The sequence below is a fragment of the Mustelus asterias genome, chromosome 12 (assembly GCF_964213995.1).
Source record: "Mustelus asterias chromosome 12, sMusAst1.hap1.1, whole genome shotgun sequence".
In the NCBI taxonomy this organism is placed as follows: Eukaryota; Metazoa; Chordata; class Chondrichthyes; order Carcharhiniformes; family Triakidae; genus Mustelus; species Mustelus asterias.
Genome location: NC_135812.1, coordinates 61,079,973 through 61,097,309, shown reverse-complemented (window position 1 = coordinate 61,097,309; position 17,337 = coordinate 61,079,973). Strand labels below are relative to the sequence as shown.

Genomic DNA, 17,337 nt, shown 5'->3' with positions numbered 1-17,337 from the left:
GGTAAAATATGCAGGGTTATGAGAGAAGAGCCTGGGTAAAATCTGTCAGAGAGTCGGTACAGACTCAATGGGCCAAATGGCCTCCTTTGCATGGTAGGAATTCTATGATATTTGTCCAATTTCTTTGTGGTAATTTAATTAACATTCATAAAATGATGAACCCTCAAGTGAGCAGGAGATGAGAACACTGGGTTTACAGGCGTTAATCCACATTCAGTAACACTGTGACATGGCTGCTATCTACTAGAGAAAAAACATTGCAATGGCCACAAATCTGTTGTTTTGAAAATGGGTAAGCAACATTGTAAAATTATATTAAATTGATGGAAACTATCACCGAGGTCCGAAATGGTCAACATGATTTGGATGACCAAGGGGATTTTCACAGTAACTTCATTGCAGTGTAAATGCAAGCCTACTCGTGACACTAATAAATAAAATAAACAGCACAAATAAATCATAACTTCTTTTATTTGAAGGGATAGTAAATGTACTGCCCAGTGTGATACTAAACCATATAAACAGGAAAGGTCACTGGCTCTATTCCCAGTTTACATTGAGTTAAACGACCTCAGTTGAAAAAGCAATGAGGACACTGTGATTAGCAGAAGTGTCTCATGATGGATTTAATGGGAAGCCAGGTACCCACATGAGCGGGAAAGAAATATAATAATGGAGTAAGTTTGTTTCTGGGAGGAGATTTGCATGGATCATAAGCATCAGCAGAAACTGATTGGATCGAATGGCCTATTTCTATGCTGTAATTTCTACACACCTTACAGAACACACAAACCAGTTAACATCCTTACTGCGGACAACTGGTGAATACAACATCCAGCTCAACTGGTAATGCTCACCAAGGATGAGGACGCCCGCAAAACTTACACCATGTCAAATCATCAGTCGTGTAAGATATTTTTAGGAACAAGGGCAGACCATGGTCCCTAAGCTTGCTTTTAATTCAATTAGATCATGATTGATCTTCATCTTAACTCCATCTACATACGTTAGATCTGTAACCCTTATGGAACAAGAATTTATCTCAGTCTTGAAAGCTCTGACTGTCTCGAAGCATCATCATCTTTTTGGGGAGCAAGTTTCAAATATCTACAGCTCTTTGCATGAAAAAGTGCTTCATAATCCCCTTGTCCTCACTGATTTCCCCAGCAGGAGAAAAACTTTCTTTCTCTACCCAGCCTTTCAAATTCTTTAAACCTCAAACAGCTTGATCGAATCATCACTCAATCTTCTAAATTCAAAAGAATACAAGCCAACTCAATACAAGCAATCTATCCTCAATTATTTTTGTTCATACTGGGATGTGGCCTTCATTGGCACAGCTGGCATTTTTGCCCATCCCTAGATAAACTGAGACAGTAATCTTGAGCGTCCTTCAACCACTGATAGTGGTTTGATATGATTGGCTAGCTTGCTAGGCCATTGCAGAGGGCAGTTAAGAGTGCTGTGGGACTGGAGTCACATGCAGGGTGGTGCAGGCGTGCTCCTGCATAGTAATCAGGAATGTGCCATGCTGGGGCCTAACAGGCTGTCCATACGTGGCCATCTTAAAGGGACTGCGCAGTGCAATAAATGGACTGCACACGGCAAAGCGCAATTAGAATGAACATTGGTCACTTCTTTTATTCAATCGTGGGACATGGGAGTAGCTGGCTGGCCAGCATTTATTGCCCATCTCTTGTTGCCCTTGAGAGGATAATGGTGAGCTGCTTTCTTGAAACGCTGCGGTCCGTGTGCTGTGAGCTGACCCATATTGCTGTGGGTTTGACCCAGCAACTGCGAAAGAACGGCAATATATTTCCAAGTCAGGATGATGAGCAGCTTGGAGGGGACCTTGCAGGTGGTGGGGTTCCCATGTATCTGCTGCCCTTGTCCTTCTAGATGGAAGTGGTCATGTGTTTGGAAGATGCTGTTTAAGAATATTTGGTGAATTTCTGCAGTGCATTCTGTAGATAGTATATACTGCTGCTACTGGGCGTTGGTGGTGGAGGGAGTGGGGGTTTGTGGATGTGGTGCCAATCAAGTGGGATGCTTTGCCCTGGATGATGTCAAGCTTCTTGAGCGTTGTTAGAGCTGCACTCAACCAGGCAAGTGGGGAGTATTCCATCACACTCCTGACTTCCGCCTTGTAGATGGTGGACAGGCTTTGGGGAAATCAGAAGGTGAGTTACTCACTTCAGTATTCCTAGCCTCTGACCTGCTGTTGTAGCCAGCGTTTAAGTAATGAGTTCAGTTAAGTTTCTGGTCAATGGTAACCCCAAGGATGTTGACAGTGGGGGATTCAGTGATGGTAACACCATTGAATGTAAAGGGATGGTGATTAGAGTGTCTCTTATTGGTGATGGTCATTGCCTAAGAATTGATGTGGGGGGAGGGATTAGTGGGAGAAAGGATGGCAGATTTCCTTCCTTAAAGACAATGAATGAACCAGTTGGGTTTTAACAATAATCTCTCAGTTTCTTGGTCATTTTTACTGACACCAGCTTTAATTCCCGAGTTACTGAACTGACCTGAAATTCTCAGAAGGCCACGGTGGGATTTTAATTCACATTCTCTGGACTAAGTCCAGTAAAGTACCCTTTCCTATGCCCCAATAAACGTCAGTGACTTCAGTGGGGGAGAAAAAGGGAAATTGAATTGGCAAATGAGCAAAAACATAATTAAAATGTGTGCTTGAATGAAGGAGTACAAAATTAAATCTCAGGCATTTGCTTAATCTGTTAATGAGTCTTAATCAGTTCACCATAATTAATCGGACGTACTTCATCAAACATTTAAGGAGTCAAAAATTATCAACTTAAAGTTATCAAATACTTTACTGATAATGTCAGAGAGGAAAGGCCAGAGGCCAGAGATCAGTGTAGAAAAGATCAACCCATGATTACAGGTACCTCTAGATATTCAGAATTCCTTAAACCATTACTCTGGCCGTATCCTGAGACCCACCTTCGATGCTATATGCCAGCTCTAATGAAAGGCCACACACCTGAAACATTGGCTAGATTTTCCCAGTTGGGTCGAAGTTGTGTCACCGGTCTCAAGTCTGGATTGGATCCCGGGAAGTAACCGTGACGGGACGTCATTTGAGATCTCCCTGGAGTCGGCCAATTAAGAAGCTAGCTCGGGGAGTGCTGCCCAATTATGGACCAGTGAGGTGAGAGGGCCAATCAGAGGGCCCATTGCCATTCCCAGCCTCATGGCAGCCCCACCAGGAAATGAGTGCACTGCTGAGGCAGGAAGGAGACACTGAGGGCATCACAAAATGGAGGCGCACTCTGCTGCATTGGAAAAAGTTTAACATCCCTCATGGCCAAAGCTGTCGGGTTGAGAGAGTGGAGTAAACCATTCTACAGGATAGCCTGTGGCCGGGGCTGTCACCGTTGCATCCTAGTGGGTCAGTGTTGGGATGAGAGAAAGGAGGTTTTGACAGCTCCTGGCCTGCCACTGAGAGGTCTCCAGTTCACTTCCAGCTTCAACTTCTGCTGGCACCATTTGCTGACAGTAACAGTGGCAGCAACAACACTAGCAACTGGCCCAATAATGGGTCTTAACTGGTTAAGTCTGCTTCTCTCTCCACAGACACTGCCTGACCTGCTGAGTAATTCCGGCCTTTTCTGTGTTTAATTCAGATCTCCAGCAGCCGTGGTATTTTTGTTTCTATATTGTTGCAAAGTCTGGCGGTAACTATGCTTATTTGCATCTCATCTTTAACCAACTGTTCCTTTCAGAGATATTTTAACATTGCCCATTACAGTGACGTCACCGTGAATTTGTTACAATTTTATAGATCACAAAAATCACAATCATTTAGGAATCATGTCTGCAGCTGGGTCATTCTTCACTAATGAGGCTCTCGCACTTGGTGTCCAAATCACATCCACAGCAGAAATCACAGCCGCGTTATCAGTGGGACAACATTCCGTCCTCTGCATGTTAATTCAGACCATTATTATTTTCAGTCCTCATTAAGGACAACGCTAACAGTGGCAGCAATCGACACACAGCAACCAGAAATCACGGAGCAGAATGTCACAGACATAATCTTCACTGTGTCACAGGGCGGGCAGAGAAGGGAGTGGGATTTAACAAATGAAAGACTAGCAGTCTTATGGAGACCGCAGGATGTCTCAAAGCCCTTTGAAGCCAATGATCATGAGGCAGAACACTTCACAGCCAATGAAGTATTTCAGAAGCGACAATGTGATAATGACCAGATAGTCTGAGCAATCACGTCGAGTGAGCATAAATATTGCCCGGGACACTGGGATACCTTCCCTGCTCATCTTCGAAATTGCCTTGTGATCTTTTAAGTCCACAGGAAATGGCAAACAGGGCCTCAGTTTAATATTAATGTAGCAGCTCTGACAGTGCAACACTCCCTCTGTACTGCACTGGAGTATCAGCCTAGATTGTTGTGCTCTTGGACAGGGATGAGTGAGCCTTTTGGGGAAAGGGTGACATCTTTCAGGTGGTGCACAGAATCTAGCTTACTTCAAAGGTGTATGTGCTTCACAGGGGAAGCCCTGATGGAATGTGAAGCACTGCTGAGGATGGGAACAAGAGGAGGAAAGCCATGACAAGAGGGTGTGGGAAATGTGCCCAATAGCTCAGTAGATTAATGCATCTTCTGGGATGGTACAAAATAAAAACTTGCATTTACACAGGGTTTTCCACAATCTCTTTACAGCCAATGGAGTACTTCTGAAGTGTCACTGCTGTTATGTAGGGAACACATCAGCTAATTTGTGCATAGCAAACTCCAAGAAATAGCAATGACCAGCTGATCGTTCCTTTATTGATGTTGGCTATGGGATAAATATTGGCCAGAACATCAGCAAGAACTCTGCTGTTCTTCAAAATAATGCCATGGGATTTTTTTCTTTTTACATCCACTTGAAAGGGCAGACAGAGCATGGATTTAACTCATCACCCAAAAAATGGCACCTCCAGCAGCATTGCCTCAATACAAGCACACTGCGTTATGTTTGCATATATTTTGCTAATAATCTATTTAAGCAAATTGTGGCCTGCAATGCTCAAATATCATAACCATGTAAATATGAAAATCATTGAATTGTGTTTTGGAAATTACCCGTCTCATATTATATCTTGAAGTAACTTTAGCTTGTCCACCTCACCAAAAACATCGTTTTGCTCCTGAAGGCTAGATAAAAAGAATAAGTCCAAAGCATGCTACAAGATTTTCAGGATTTATAGCAAACCATTTCCCAGTGTTGCACCGCATTATTACTTAACGAGCAAAGTCTGGAGCTCGCTGGCTAAGGTAACTGGCAGGGAGCAGGCGAAATTCTGGCAAACGTAGGCCGTAGCTTTACCATTCTTCAGTTCTAATGTTGACAGGAAGGGCAGCGTCTGGTAGAGGAAGCTCTCGGTGTTTCCATCCGCTAAAAGTAATATCTAATGGAAAGAAAGAGAATCTTTGTTAGAACTAAAATTGGACACAAGACACTCTAGAGGTAACACGGTTGAACTGGAGGATTAACTCCAAACTAACATGGTGATGATTGTTTTTCATATTTTTGGGATATGGGCAACAATGACAGTGTCTTGCCCATCACATTCTCGTAATGGGATTAAGAGTATAGAGTCACATGAACTGCAAGCCAAGGAGAGAGTTCCCCCGTGAATTACATTTTATGATCATCTGGCAACTTTCATCGTGATTTCTCTGGTGCCCAACCCAAAGTTGCCAGGCTTAGTGAACTCAGTTCTATAACTTGTCATGATGGGATTACAATTCCAGAACCTCTGGGTTTACCAGCCCAGTACCAGAACCACGAGGTCATCATACCTGCAGCTGGATGGGGGTTATGTCATCTCTTTGTGTTGTGATAAGGTGCGTAATATTGTGGGCATCAAATGATATCCCGATATAATAGGGATTGTTCCCTTCACGGCATCCTGACTCACTCATTCAACACCCCCGATATTCCCCTCCCCTTCTCATTTGGCAGCTTCTTTGGTATACAAAATCAAGGGATGCAACACCTGCTCTTTTACCTTCCCCCATCCCAATATGCCGGGCCCCAAACACACCTCCCAGGCCAAACAGTGGTTTATTTGTGATTCATTTAAATTTAGAATACTACATTTACTGGGCGCAAAAGTGGTGAGACCAAACACATCTTGGATGGTCTATTTGCTGAACACCTCCACTCACTGTGCCAACACGAGCTTCCAGTTGTATGCTATTTCTACTCCCACTTCTTTGTCCTCAGTATCCTGCACTGTTCCAATGAATTTCAACATCGGTTTGAGGACTGGCATCTCATCTTTTGATTAAACACTTCGCAGCCTCCCGACACAACATTGAGCTTAACAATTTCAAAGAACAAAGAACAAAGAACAATACAGCACAGGAACAGGCCCTTCGGCCCTCCAAGCCCGCGCCGCTCCCCGGTCCAGGATTGAATCCTGAATCCAGGATCCCCGCCCAATTTTCCAGCCTATCTACATACCAATATCCTATCCACCGAGCTGTCCCTCACAGCTACGATGCTTTGTTCATTACAACCTATTAACTTACCCCCACCCCCCCATTCCAGACCATGTGATCTCCAGGGAGAGGCGAAAACCCAGAGTGAAAAACCCCAGGGCCAATATGGGGAAAAAAAATCTGGGAAATTCCTCTCCGACCCCCTGAGGCGATCGAAACGAGTCCAGGAGATCACAATGGCCCTGATCACAAAATGCTTCCCAACCCTAGTCATTTCCACTTCCACGAACACCATATGAATTCCCTGCCCCCGAGACAGGTTCCCAACTATCCGCAGTCTCACTCTGTACTGGCACCAGCAAGATGATCATAGAATGAAGCCTTGAAACGAGAAACCAGGAACAATTAGCCCGCGCCGCTCCCTGGTCCAAACTAGACCACTCTTTTGTATCCCTCCATTCCCACTCCGTTCATATAGCTGTCTAGATAAGTCTTAAACGTTCCCAGTGTGTCCGCCTCCACCACCTTGCCCGGCAACCCATTCCAGGCCCCCACGACCCTCTGTGTGAAATATGTCCTTCTGATATCTGTGTTAAACCTCCCCCCCTTCAGCTTGAACCTATGACCCCTCGTGAACGTCACCACCGACCCGGGGAAAAGCTTCCCACCGTTCACCCTATCTATGCCTTTCATAATTTTATACACCTCTATTAAGTCTCCCCTCATCCTCCGTCTTTCCAAGGAGAACAACCCCAGTTTCCCCAATCTCTCCTCATAACCAAGCCCCTCCATACCAGGCAACATCCTGGTAAACCTCCTCTGTACTCTCTCCAAAGCCTCCACGTCCTTCTGGTAGTGTGGCGACCAGAACTGGACGCAGTATTCCAAATGCGGCCGAACCAACGTTCTATACATCTACAACATCAGACCCCAACTTTTATACTCTATGCCCCGTCCTATAAAGGCAAGCATGCCATATGCCTTCTTCACCACCTTCTCCACCTGTGACGTCACCTTCAAAGATCTGTGGACTTGCACCCCCAGGTCCCTCTGCGTCTCTACACCCTTTATGGTTCTTCCATTTATCGTGTAGCTCCTCCCTACATTATTCCCACCAAAATGCATCACTTCGCATTTATCAGGATTGAACTCCATCTGCCATTTCCTTGCCCAAATTTCCAGCCTATCTATATCCTTCTGTAGCCTCTGACAATGTTCCTCACTATCTGCAAGTCCTGCCAGTTTTGTGTCGTCCGCAAACTTACTGATCACCCCAGTTACTCCTTCTTCCAGATCATTTATATAAATCACAAACAGCAGAGGTCCCAATACAGAGCCCTGCGGTACACCACTAGTCACAGGCCTCCAGCCGGAAAAAGACCCTTCCACTACCACCCTCTGTCTTCTATGACCAAGCCAGTTCTCCACCCATCTAGCCACCTCCCCCTTTATCCCATGGGATCCAACCTTTTTCACTAGCCTACCATGAGGGACTTTGTCAAATGCTTTACTAAAGTCCATATAGACAACATCCACAGCCCTTCCTTCGTCAACCATTTTGGTCACTTCTTCAAAAAACACCACCAGGTTCATGTCGTAACCACGGTTTTTGTGGATAGCAGTTGCTGATATTGAATCTGCTGTTTGTTCAATCTCTCCTGCCTTCCACTTTCTTCCTTCATCCCCTCCCTTTGACTCTGTATTTGCTTAAAACCTGTTATATCTACAAATATGTTCATTTCTGAGGTAAGGTTACATTAATTATTTGACTCTTTCTCTCAGCTCAGACACTGCCTGAACTGCTGAACATTTCCAGCAATTTCTGTTTATATTTCAGATTTCCAACATCTGCAGTATTTTGCAGTTTGTGCTGTGCAATATGCTATTGATGTACAATATGGTACTGATGGCACATAAAGTCTGTCGATAAACAGCAGAGCAGCTGTCTCTCACCAGCAGTTCAATAGGACAAGTAGATAAATTGTTTGGATTGGTGATTTTCAATTTCTATCCACTTAATGCCATATTTCCTTTATCAGCTAAGCACTCCAAGCTGATTGACAGAGCAGAGAAGCTGACAGATGGCAGGGGCTGGACAATGTGCAGAACCAGCAGATCAGAAATAGCCCACAGATTAATCTCAAGCATCAGCGAGATTCCACCCTGGTGCGTGACTGCAAGAAGTGCTGAAGAATAAAACAGACCTCCTGCCCGCCTTGTGCCTCCGCCCTCACTCGCTGCCAGGCACAGTTTAAAAGCGCAGTGCCTGCTATCAGTGGCTGAGAGGATATGGAATATAACTGGGACCAGCTGCAGCATGCCCCACAGCCAGCTGAATTTTGACAACTGATATTAAGAGACTGGCATGCCAGCAATGCTATACCACCTGCTAACGGGCTGGTAGCTCTCTCACTTCATAAAGTTGTGAGTCCAAAAGCAGAATCCAGTGAATAAAGCATATAATCTGGGCTGAAAGTCGAGCACACTGAAGGAAAGTTTCTGACTTACTTTAGAGAGCCTTGCTCAGAAGGCAGTCAGGGTCCCAATTACCAAAAAGGCCTCATAGGTCCCTTTGTGGAGCCCCGCGAGGCAGCTTTCAAAATGCTAATCAAACAGGTAAGTCGGAATTGAAGGTTCTGGTGCAGATAGGACAATGTGATCGGCGCAGGCTTGGAGGGCCGAAGGGCCTGTTCCTGTGCTGTATTGTTCTTTGAAGGGAACCTGGCACACACACACCGACCCTCTCACACTCTGGTTATTTTTATTAATTACTCTTTTTTAAAAATTCAACAACTTATTGCTTTGACAAAGAACAAAGAAAATTACAGCACAGGAACAGGCCCTTCGGCCCTCCAAGCCTGCACCGACCATGCTGCCCGACTCAACTAAAACCCCCTACCCTTCGGGGACCGTATCCCTCTATTCCCATCCTATTCATGTATTTGTCAAGACGTCCCTTAAAAGTCACTACCGTATCCGCTTCCACTACCTCCCCCGGCAACGAGTTCCAGGCACCCATCAACCTCTGTGTATAAAATCTGCCTCGTACATCCTCTTTAAACTTTGCCCCTCACACCTTAAACCTGTGCCCCCTAGTAATTGACTCTTCCACGCTGGGAAAAAGCTTCTGACTATCCACTCTGTCCATGCCTCTCATAATCTTGTAGACTTCTATCAGGTCGCCCCTCAACCTCCGTCGTTCCAGTGAGAACAAACCAAGTTTCTCCAACTTCTCCTCATAGCTAATGCCCTCCATACCAGGCAACATCCTGGTAAATCTTTTCTGTACCCTCTCCAAAGCCTCCAAATCGTTCTGGGACTGTGGCGAGCAGAATTGAACACTATATTCCAAGTGCGGCCTCACTAAGGTTCTATAAAGCTGCAACATGACTTGCCAATTTTTAAACTCAATGCCCTGGCCGATGAAGGCAAGCATGTCGTATGCCTTCTTGACTAACTTCTCCACCTGCGTTGCCACTTTCAGTGAACTGTGTACCTGTACACCCAGATAGATCCCTCTGCCTATCAATACTCTTAAGGATACTGCCATTTACTGTATATTTCCTATCTGTATTAGACCTTCCAAAATGCATTACCTCACATTTGTCCGGATTAAACTCCATCTGCCATCTCTCCGCCCAAGTCTCTAACCGATCTATATCCTGCTGTATCCTCTGATAGTCCTCATCGTTATCTGCAAATCCACCAACCTTTGTGTCATCCGCAAACTTACTAATCAAACCAGTTACATTTTCCTCCAAATCATTTATATCTATTACAAACTGCAAAGATCCCAGCACTGATCCCTGAGGAACGCCACTTGTCACAGCTCTCCATTCAGAAACACACTCTTCCACTGCTACCCTCTGTCTTCTTTGACTGAAACACACCTGGCCGTCCCATTGTATCGGGCAATGGGACCCTGTGCGAGAACCTCTCCGGCTACGTCGAGGGCATCCTGAAACCCATTGTACAAAGAATGCCCAGCTTTTCTCGCGACACTACGGACTTCCTACAGAAACTCAGCACACATGGAGCAGTTGAACCAGGAGCACTCCTCGTCACAATGGATGTCTCGGCACTCTACACCAGCATCCCCCACGATGATGGCATTGCTGCAACTGCCTCAGTACTCAACGCCGACAACTGCCTGTCTCCAGATGCAATTTTACAACTCATCCGCTTCATCCTGGACCACAATGTCTTCACCTTCAACAACCAGGTCTTCATCCAGACACGCGGGACAGCCATGGGGACCAAATTTGCACCTCAATATGCCAACATCTTCATGCACAGGTTCGAACAAGACTTCTTCACCGCACAGGACCTTCAACCGATGCTATACACTAGATACATCGATGACATTTTCTACCTTTGGACTCATGCTGAACAATCACTGAAACAACTATATGATGACATCAACAAGTTCCATCCCACCAGCAGACTCACCATGGACTACTCTCCGGAATTGGCTGCATTCTTGGACACACGCATCTCCATCAAGGACGGTCACCTCAGCACTTCACTGTACCTCTAGCCCACGGATAACCTCATGATGCTCCACTTCTCCAGCTTCCGCCCTAAACACGTTAAAGAAGCCATCCCCTACGGACAAGCCCTCCGTATACACAGGATCTGCTCAGATGAGGAGGATCGCAACAGACACCTCCAGACGCTGAAAGATGCCCTCATAAGAACAGGATATGGCGCTCGACTCATCGATCGACAGTTCCGACGTGCCACAGCGAAAAACCGCACCGACCTCCTCAGAAGACAAACGCGGGACACACTGGACAGAGTACCCTTCATCGTCCAGTACTTCCCCGGAGCGGAGAAGCTACGAAATCTTCTCCGGAGCCTTCAACATGTCATTGGTGAAGACGAACATCTCGCCAAGGCCATCCCCACACCCCCACTTCTTGCCTTCAAACAACCGCACAACCTCAAACAGACCATTGTCCACACCAAACTACCAAGCCTTCAGGAGAACGGTGACCACGACACCACACAACCCTGCCACAGCAACCTCTGCAAGACGTGCTGGATCATCGACACGGATGCCATCATCTCACGTGAGAACACCATCCACCAAGTACACGGTACATACACTTGCAACTCGGCCAACGTTGTCTACCTGATACGCTGCAGGAAAGGATGTCCCGAGGCATGGTACATTGGGGAGACCATGCAGATGCTACGACAACGGATGAATGAACACCGCTCGAGTGTTCTCTTCCTGTTGGGGAACACTTCAGCGGTCACGGGCATTCGGCCTCTGATCTTCGGGTAAGTGTTCTCCAAGGCGGCCTTCACGACACACGATAGCGTAGGGTCGCTGAGCAGAAACTGATAGCCAAGTTCCGCACACATGAGGATGGCCTCAGCCGGGATCTTGGGTTTATGTCACACTATCTGTAACCCCCACGACTTGCCTAGGCTTGCAAAATCTCACTAAATGTCCTGGCTGGAGACAATACACATCTCTTTAACCTGTGCTTAATGCTCTCTCCACTCACATTGTCTGTACCTTTAAGACTTGGTTACCTGTAAAGACTCGCATTCCAACCATTATTTTGTAAATTGAGTTTGTGTCTTTATATGCCCTGTTTGTGAACAGAACTCCCACTCACCTGATGAAGGAGCAGCGCTCCGAAAGCTAGTGGCTTTTGCTACCAAATAAACCTGTTGGACTTTAACCTGGTGTTGTGAGACTTCTTACCGTTCTTTGACCGAGCCAGTTTTGTATCCACCTTGCCAGCTCACCTCTGATCCCATGCGACTTCACCTTCTGCACCAGTGACATTGTTTTAGTTTTGCTCAGCAAGTTGTTTATTTTCTTAATACCACAAATTTAAAAAAGAAACAGCTAACAGGTGGGATTTTCTGGCCTGAACAGCCAGAGAATCCCACCCGTTAGCTGTTTCTCTCTCCACAGATGCTGCCTGACCTTCTGAGCATTTCCAGCATGTTAGGTGATTACTTAAGCTACTTATATAGCACTGTTTATTCTTGCATTCAATGCACCTTAACCAAGTGTGGACACAACTGCTTATGCCTGAAATAAATGGAGCACTTAAGATACCATAATTTGCAACTAATGTAAATGGATAATGGTTTTTGGAGAGAAGGCAACATCTTAGTGAACCTATATTATTACTCTGTCTCTAAAATGCCAATATCCTCCCCAATAGTGTGGATAACAACACTTGGACCTGAGCAAACTGCTTCACTGTTTACTTCATACTGCCATAGACTTGCATTCATACAAGATAATGAAGTCACTGGTTTATTGCAGGGGTATTGAAGAATATGCAAGTCTGTCACAATGACTCAGCACACAGCTGCAGTTAACCCCTTCTGATCTGTGAACATGTCTTTGCTGGATCCCATTTAACCATTTGGGAAATATTTCAGTTAATGAATCGCCTCTACCATCTTTCCCCAATGCCTTTACTTTTTCTCAATTACATGGAATTGCTGCTGGATTAGATCACGCTAAAGTGACTTGCTATTTGTGATTCTCTTTACATCCAGATTGTATTACAGCAGCTCCTACACAACAGCTCATACAACTCCTTCCTCTCACACATTCACTTAGCTTTCCTTCTCGAGTCTCATCAGTAATACTTTTTATGTGATTCTATGTTAAATCTTGTCCTAAGATGACAATTAAGAGGAGAACTTGAGAGTAAAATCAGATGGGGAAGGAGAAAAATCAGATGTGTGGACAACATTGTGAAGTGGACTGAGGGAGACCTGGAAAAAGCCAATAAAGCAAAATAATGTCAACGGCCCCAAACAGGTGATGTGAAAATGAACAAGCGAATGCTCCAGTCAAGTGTCCTGGATATTTTGTTATGTTAAAGGCGCTATATAAATGTGAGTTATTCCTGTTTACTACACGTTCTGGTTAAAACAAAGTGAATCACTGGCTTGGCATCATCCTGTTGAGCTGGAACATCTCAGGGAAAGCTACAGTGGAAGAGGGTACAAAGCTGTTAGCTCCTCAGGGCTATAGAATCCCCAGGTTTCCCATTTCATAATATCCCAAGTCTATTCGTGGAGCAGGGTCCCGTCACCCCACCTGTTAATGACCCGGTTTCCCCGTGTCACAGTGAGCCGGTCTCCCCGTGTCACAGCGAGCCGGTCTCCCCGTGTCACAGCGAGCCGGTCTCCCCGTGTCACAGCGAGCCGGTCTCCCCGTGTCACAGCGAGCCGGTCTCCCCGTGCAACAGCGAGCCGGTCTCCCCGTGCAACAGCGAGCCGGTCTCCCCGTGCAACAGCGAGCCGGTCTCCCTGTGCAACAGTGAGGTATCACAGTGAGCCAGTCTCCCTGTGCAACAGTGAGCCGGTCTCCCCGTGTCACAGTGAGCCGGTCTCCCCGTGTCACAGTGAGCCGGTCTCCCCGTGTCACAGTGAGCCGGTCTCCCCGTGTCACAGTGAGCCGGTCTCCCCGTGTCACAGTGAGCCGGTCTCCCCGTGTCACAGTGAGCCGGTCTCCCCGTGTCACAGTGAGCCGGTCTCCCCGTGTCACAGTGAGCCGGTCTCCCCGTGTCACAGTGAGCCGGTCTCCCCGTGTCACAGTGAGCCGGTCTCCCCGTGTCACAGTGAGCCGGTCTCCCCGTGTCACAGTGAGCCGGTCTCCCCGTGTCACAGTGAGCCGGTCTCCCCGTGTCACAGTGAGCCGGTCTCCCCGTGTCACAGTGAGCCGGTCTTCCCGTGTCACAGTGAGCCGGTCTCCCCGTGTCACAGTGAGCCGGTCTCCCCGTGTCACAGTGAGCCGGTCTTCCCGTGTCACAGTGAGCCGGTCTCCCCGTGTCACAGTGAGCCGGTCTCTCCGTGTTACAATGTCCCATTCTCCCCATGTCACAGTGTCCCAGTCTCCCTGTGTTACAGTGACCCGGTCTCCCCATGTCACAGTGTCACGGTCTCCCCATGTCACAGTGACCCGGTCTCCCCATGTCACAGTGACCCGGTCTCCCCATGTCACAGTGACCCGGTCTCCCCATGTCACAGTGACCCGGTCTCCCCATGTCACAGTGACCCGGTCTCCCCGTGTTACAGTGACCCGGTCTCCCCGTGTTACAGTGACCCGGTCTCCCCGTGTCACAGTGACCCGGTCTCCCCGTGTCACAGTGACCCGGTCTCCCTGTGTTACAGTGACCCAGTCTCCCTGTGTTACAGTGACCCGGTCTCCCTGTGTTACAGTGACCCGGTCTCCCCGTGTCACAGTGACCCGGTCTCCCTGTGTTACAGTGACCCGGTCTCCCCGTGTTACAGTGACCCGGTCTCCCCGTGTTACAGTGACCCGGTCTCCTAAGCTGCCACCCACTTCATAACTGAAATCATATGTAGTGTTTTGTTTGCAATGCTGGGCTCCTCCCTAAGTCATTTCCTTCATGACAACCAGTGACCCTGACAAGATTTGAATCAAGTTAGGTTTGCGCATTACTTCTGAAGTCAACTGGCTTTTAACTATTTATGTATTATTTTTGAATTTATGGAGCTGATACCAAACTAATTGCTGTTCAAAAGTATTTCAGAGTAAAATCCTGTGCACTGTGTTTCAGCTGAGTTGATATGGAATGTGGAATCCTAAACTGATAACTTAACCGCATATCAATCTGCCTTTGGGATACTGACATTTACTTGAACAACAATTTTAAGTAAAAATGGTCTTGCAAGGGTTAAAACTAAGGTCCACATGGACCAGAGCTGGAACAAACATCTCCTATGATAGTTGACGATAAATAATGAGATATTATCCTGTCAGTTAGCAGGGGAAAGGGAATTCCTCAATGAGTTAGGGATCAAAGGCCATGGGAAATGGATGTATGACATTGCAGTTGTTTGTGCAGCCTTGCTATTAAATGCACAGTAATTGCCTCAGGAGACTTCATAGGAGGAAGTCAACTTTGTTTCAGAGGGTCAGTTTTTTGAGAGCTAAATGCTCCCAACAATGACTACTTGACTTGAACATTGAGAAAATTTTGCTTTTATTAATGGGTAACAAGAGTATGACATAAAATGGTTCCCTGGGAAAGGAAAAGGACTTATTGGCATAGCACTTTAGGTCAAAATCAAACTGCGTCACATCAACTGGGGATTCTAGAGAGAAAAAAAAATTGTCTCAGAAAGGAAAGGAAAGGAAAGTCATCGCAGAAAAAAGTGATAGAAAGAAAGATGTAGTGCAAGGAAAAGGAAAGGAGTTAACGCAGGAGAAAATAAATTGAGAGGGAGTTAAAGAAAATAAACCAAATAACAGAATGAGGAATGGAAACTCAAAGGGACAAAGTGGTGTGGTCGGGTACACACTAGGTTTTCAGCTCTGGAGCCTGAGTTTGAATCTGGCCCAGCCTGACACTGAATGACATTGAACTGATAATCTGAGAAAGGCCATCAAATAGTCAGAGTTGGGAATAGAGAATGTCACATTATTCTATCGTTAGGTTTAATACATATTGTTACGGTGTTGAATGGTTGTGTATAGGCGTGCTACGCATTAACCAGAGTGGGGGTTGATTTACTCTGCCTAACCCATGCTGCAAGCATCTTGGGTCTGCTTCTTTCAACACGTTTTCTGTGTCTGTTACCTTCTGCTGAAATCATCATCTCTTGCTGATGTATGACCCCACAAGCAAAGCGAGCCCCGTTACCTTGCATATCTGAGCCGAGACAGTGAGTGATGATGGCCTGTTCATTCTCGGGATGGTGGACATTAACTGCTCATCCAAAATTGCCTTGCGCAATTTTGAAAACAGGTGGTGCCAGGTTTTCTTCTTTGGCTACTGCAGGTGTAACCGTTTGATATAGCACAGTGGTTTGCTAAGCCACTTCAAAGGACAGTTGGTGTGGACTGGAGTCACGTATCTGCCAGATCTAGTAAGGACACAGGCTTCATTCCCTAAAGACATTAGTTCTAAGCATTTAAAATAGGACAGAGGAGCCAAGAGATCTAAGGGTACACATTCACAAGTCATTAAAGGTAGTGACCTGGGTTAAAAAGGTCATTTAAAAAACAAACCAATCATTTTGCTCCATTTTTAACATGGAATTGAAAAACAGAGAAGTTGTGTTAAACAAGAATAAAACCAGCCTAGATAACATTTCAAATACTATGCCCAGTTCTGGTCTAAACATATTATAAAAACGATATAGAGGCACTTGAAACGGTACAAAAGAGATTTACAAGGATGATACTAGACACAGGATATATCGACCAGGAAAAGCTGAACCAGCTGGGGCTCTTATCTTTAGAAAAAAGAAAGCTGAGCGGTGACTTAATAGTAATTGTAAGATATTGAAGGGTTTGAAAGGGTGTTTGTGGGAGCTTGCTGTGCACAAACTGGCTGCTGTGTTTCCTGCGTTATAACAGTGACAAGGTTCAAAAGTATTTCATTGATCGCGAAGTGCTTTGAGATCATGAAAAGTGATACAGAATGCCCACTTTTTCTTTGTGTGTTGTGTGAAATCTGGACTCAGAAACGGCTGAAGATGGGCTTTGCAAGTACATTGTTCCATGTCAGGTTCATCTCTGATGCACAAAATTGCGTGCAAGTTGTTTCCACTTGTGGACGAGACCAAAACTCAAAGGTCATAAGTATGGGATAGGCACTCATTGGTCTAATAGCGAATTCAGAGATATCTCTTTTACTCGGACTGTCAGACTTGCTAACAAACGGAGTGGTCGAGGCAAGTAGCATAAATACATTTAAGAGGTTAGATAAGCACATTAAGGAGAAAGGAATAGAAGGAGATACCGATAAGAGTTACAGTAAGTCAGAGGGAAAGAGTCTTGTGTGGACCATGAATACCAGCACGGACCAGTGAGCCAAATTGACTCTTCTGTGCCATAGACTTAA

The 17,337-nt window shown here is 45.9% G+C and overlaps 1 protein-coding gene across 2 annotated transcripts in view; it reads right to left on the bottom strand.

Moving 5' to 3' along the window:
• Nucleotides 1-454: 454 nt before the first annotated feature.
• spata20 (spermatogenesis associated 20) overlaps nt 455-17,337 on the bottom strand; it is a 385,479-nt gene continuing 368,596 nt past the window's right edge. For both annotated transcript variants that reach the window (XM_078225324.1, XM_078225325.1), the window contains exon 16: nt 455-5,436. In XM_078225324.1, coding sequence (XP_078081450.1) covers nt 5,266-5,436 — 171 coding nt within the window. In that variant the 3' untranslated portion in view covers nt 455-5,265. The remainder of the gene's footprint in view (nt 5,437-17,337) is intronic.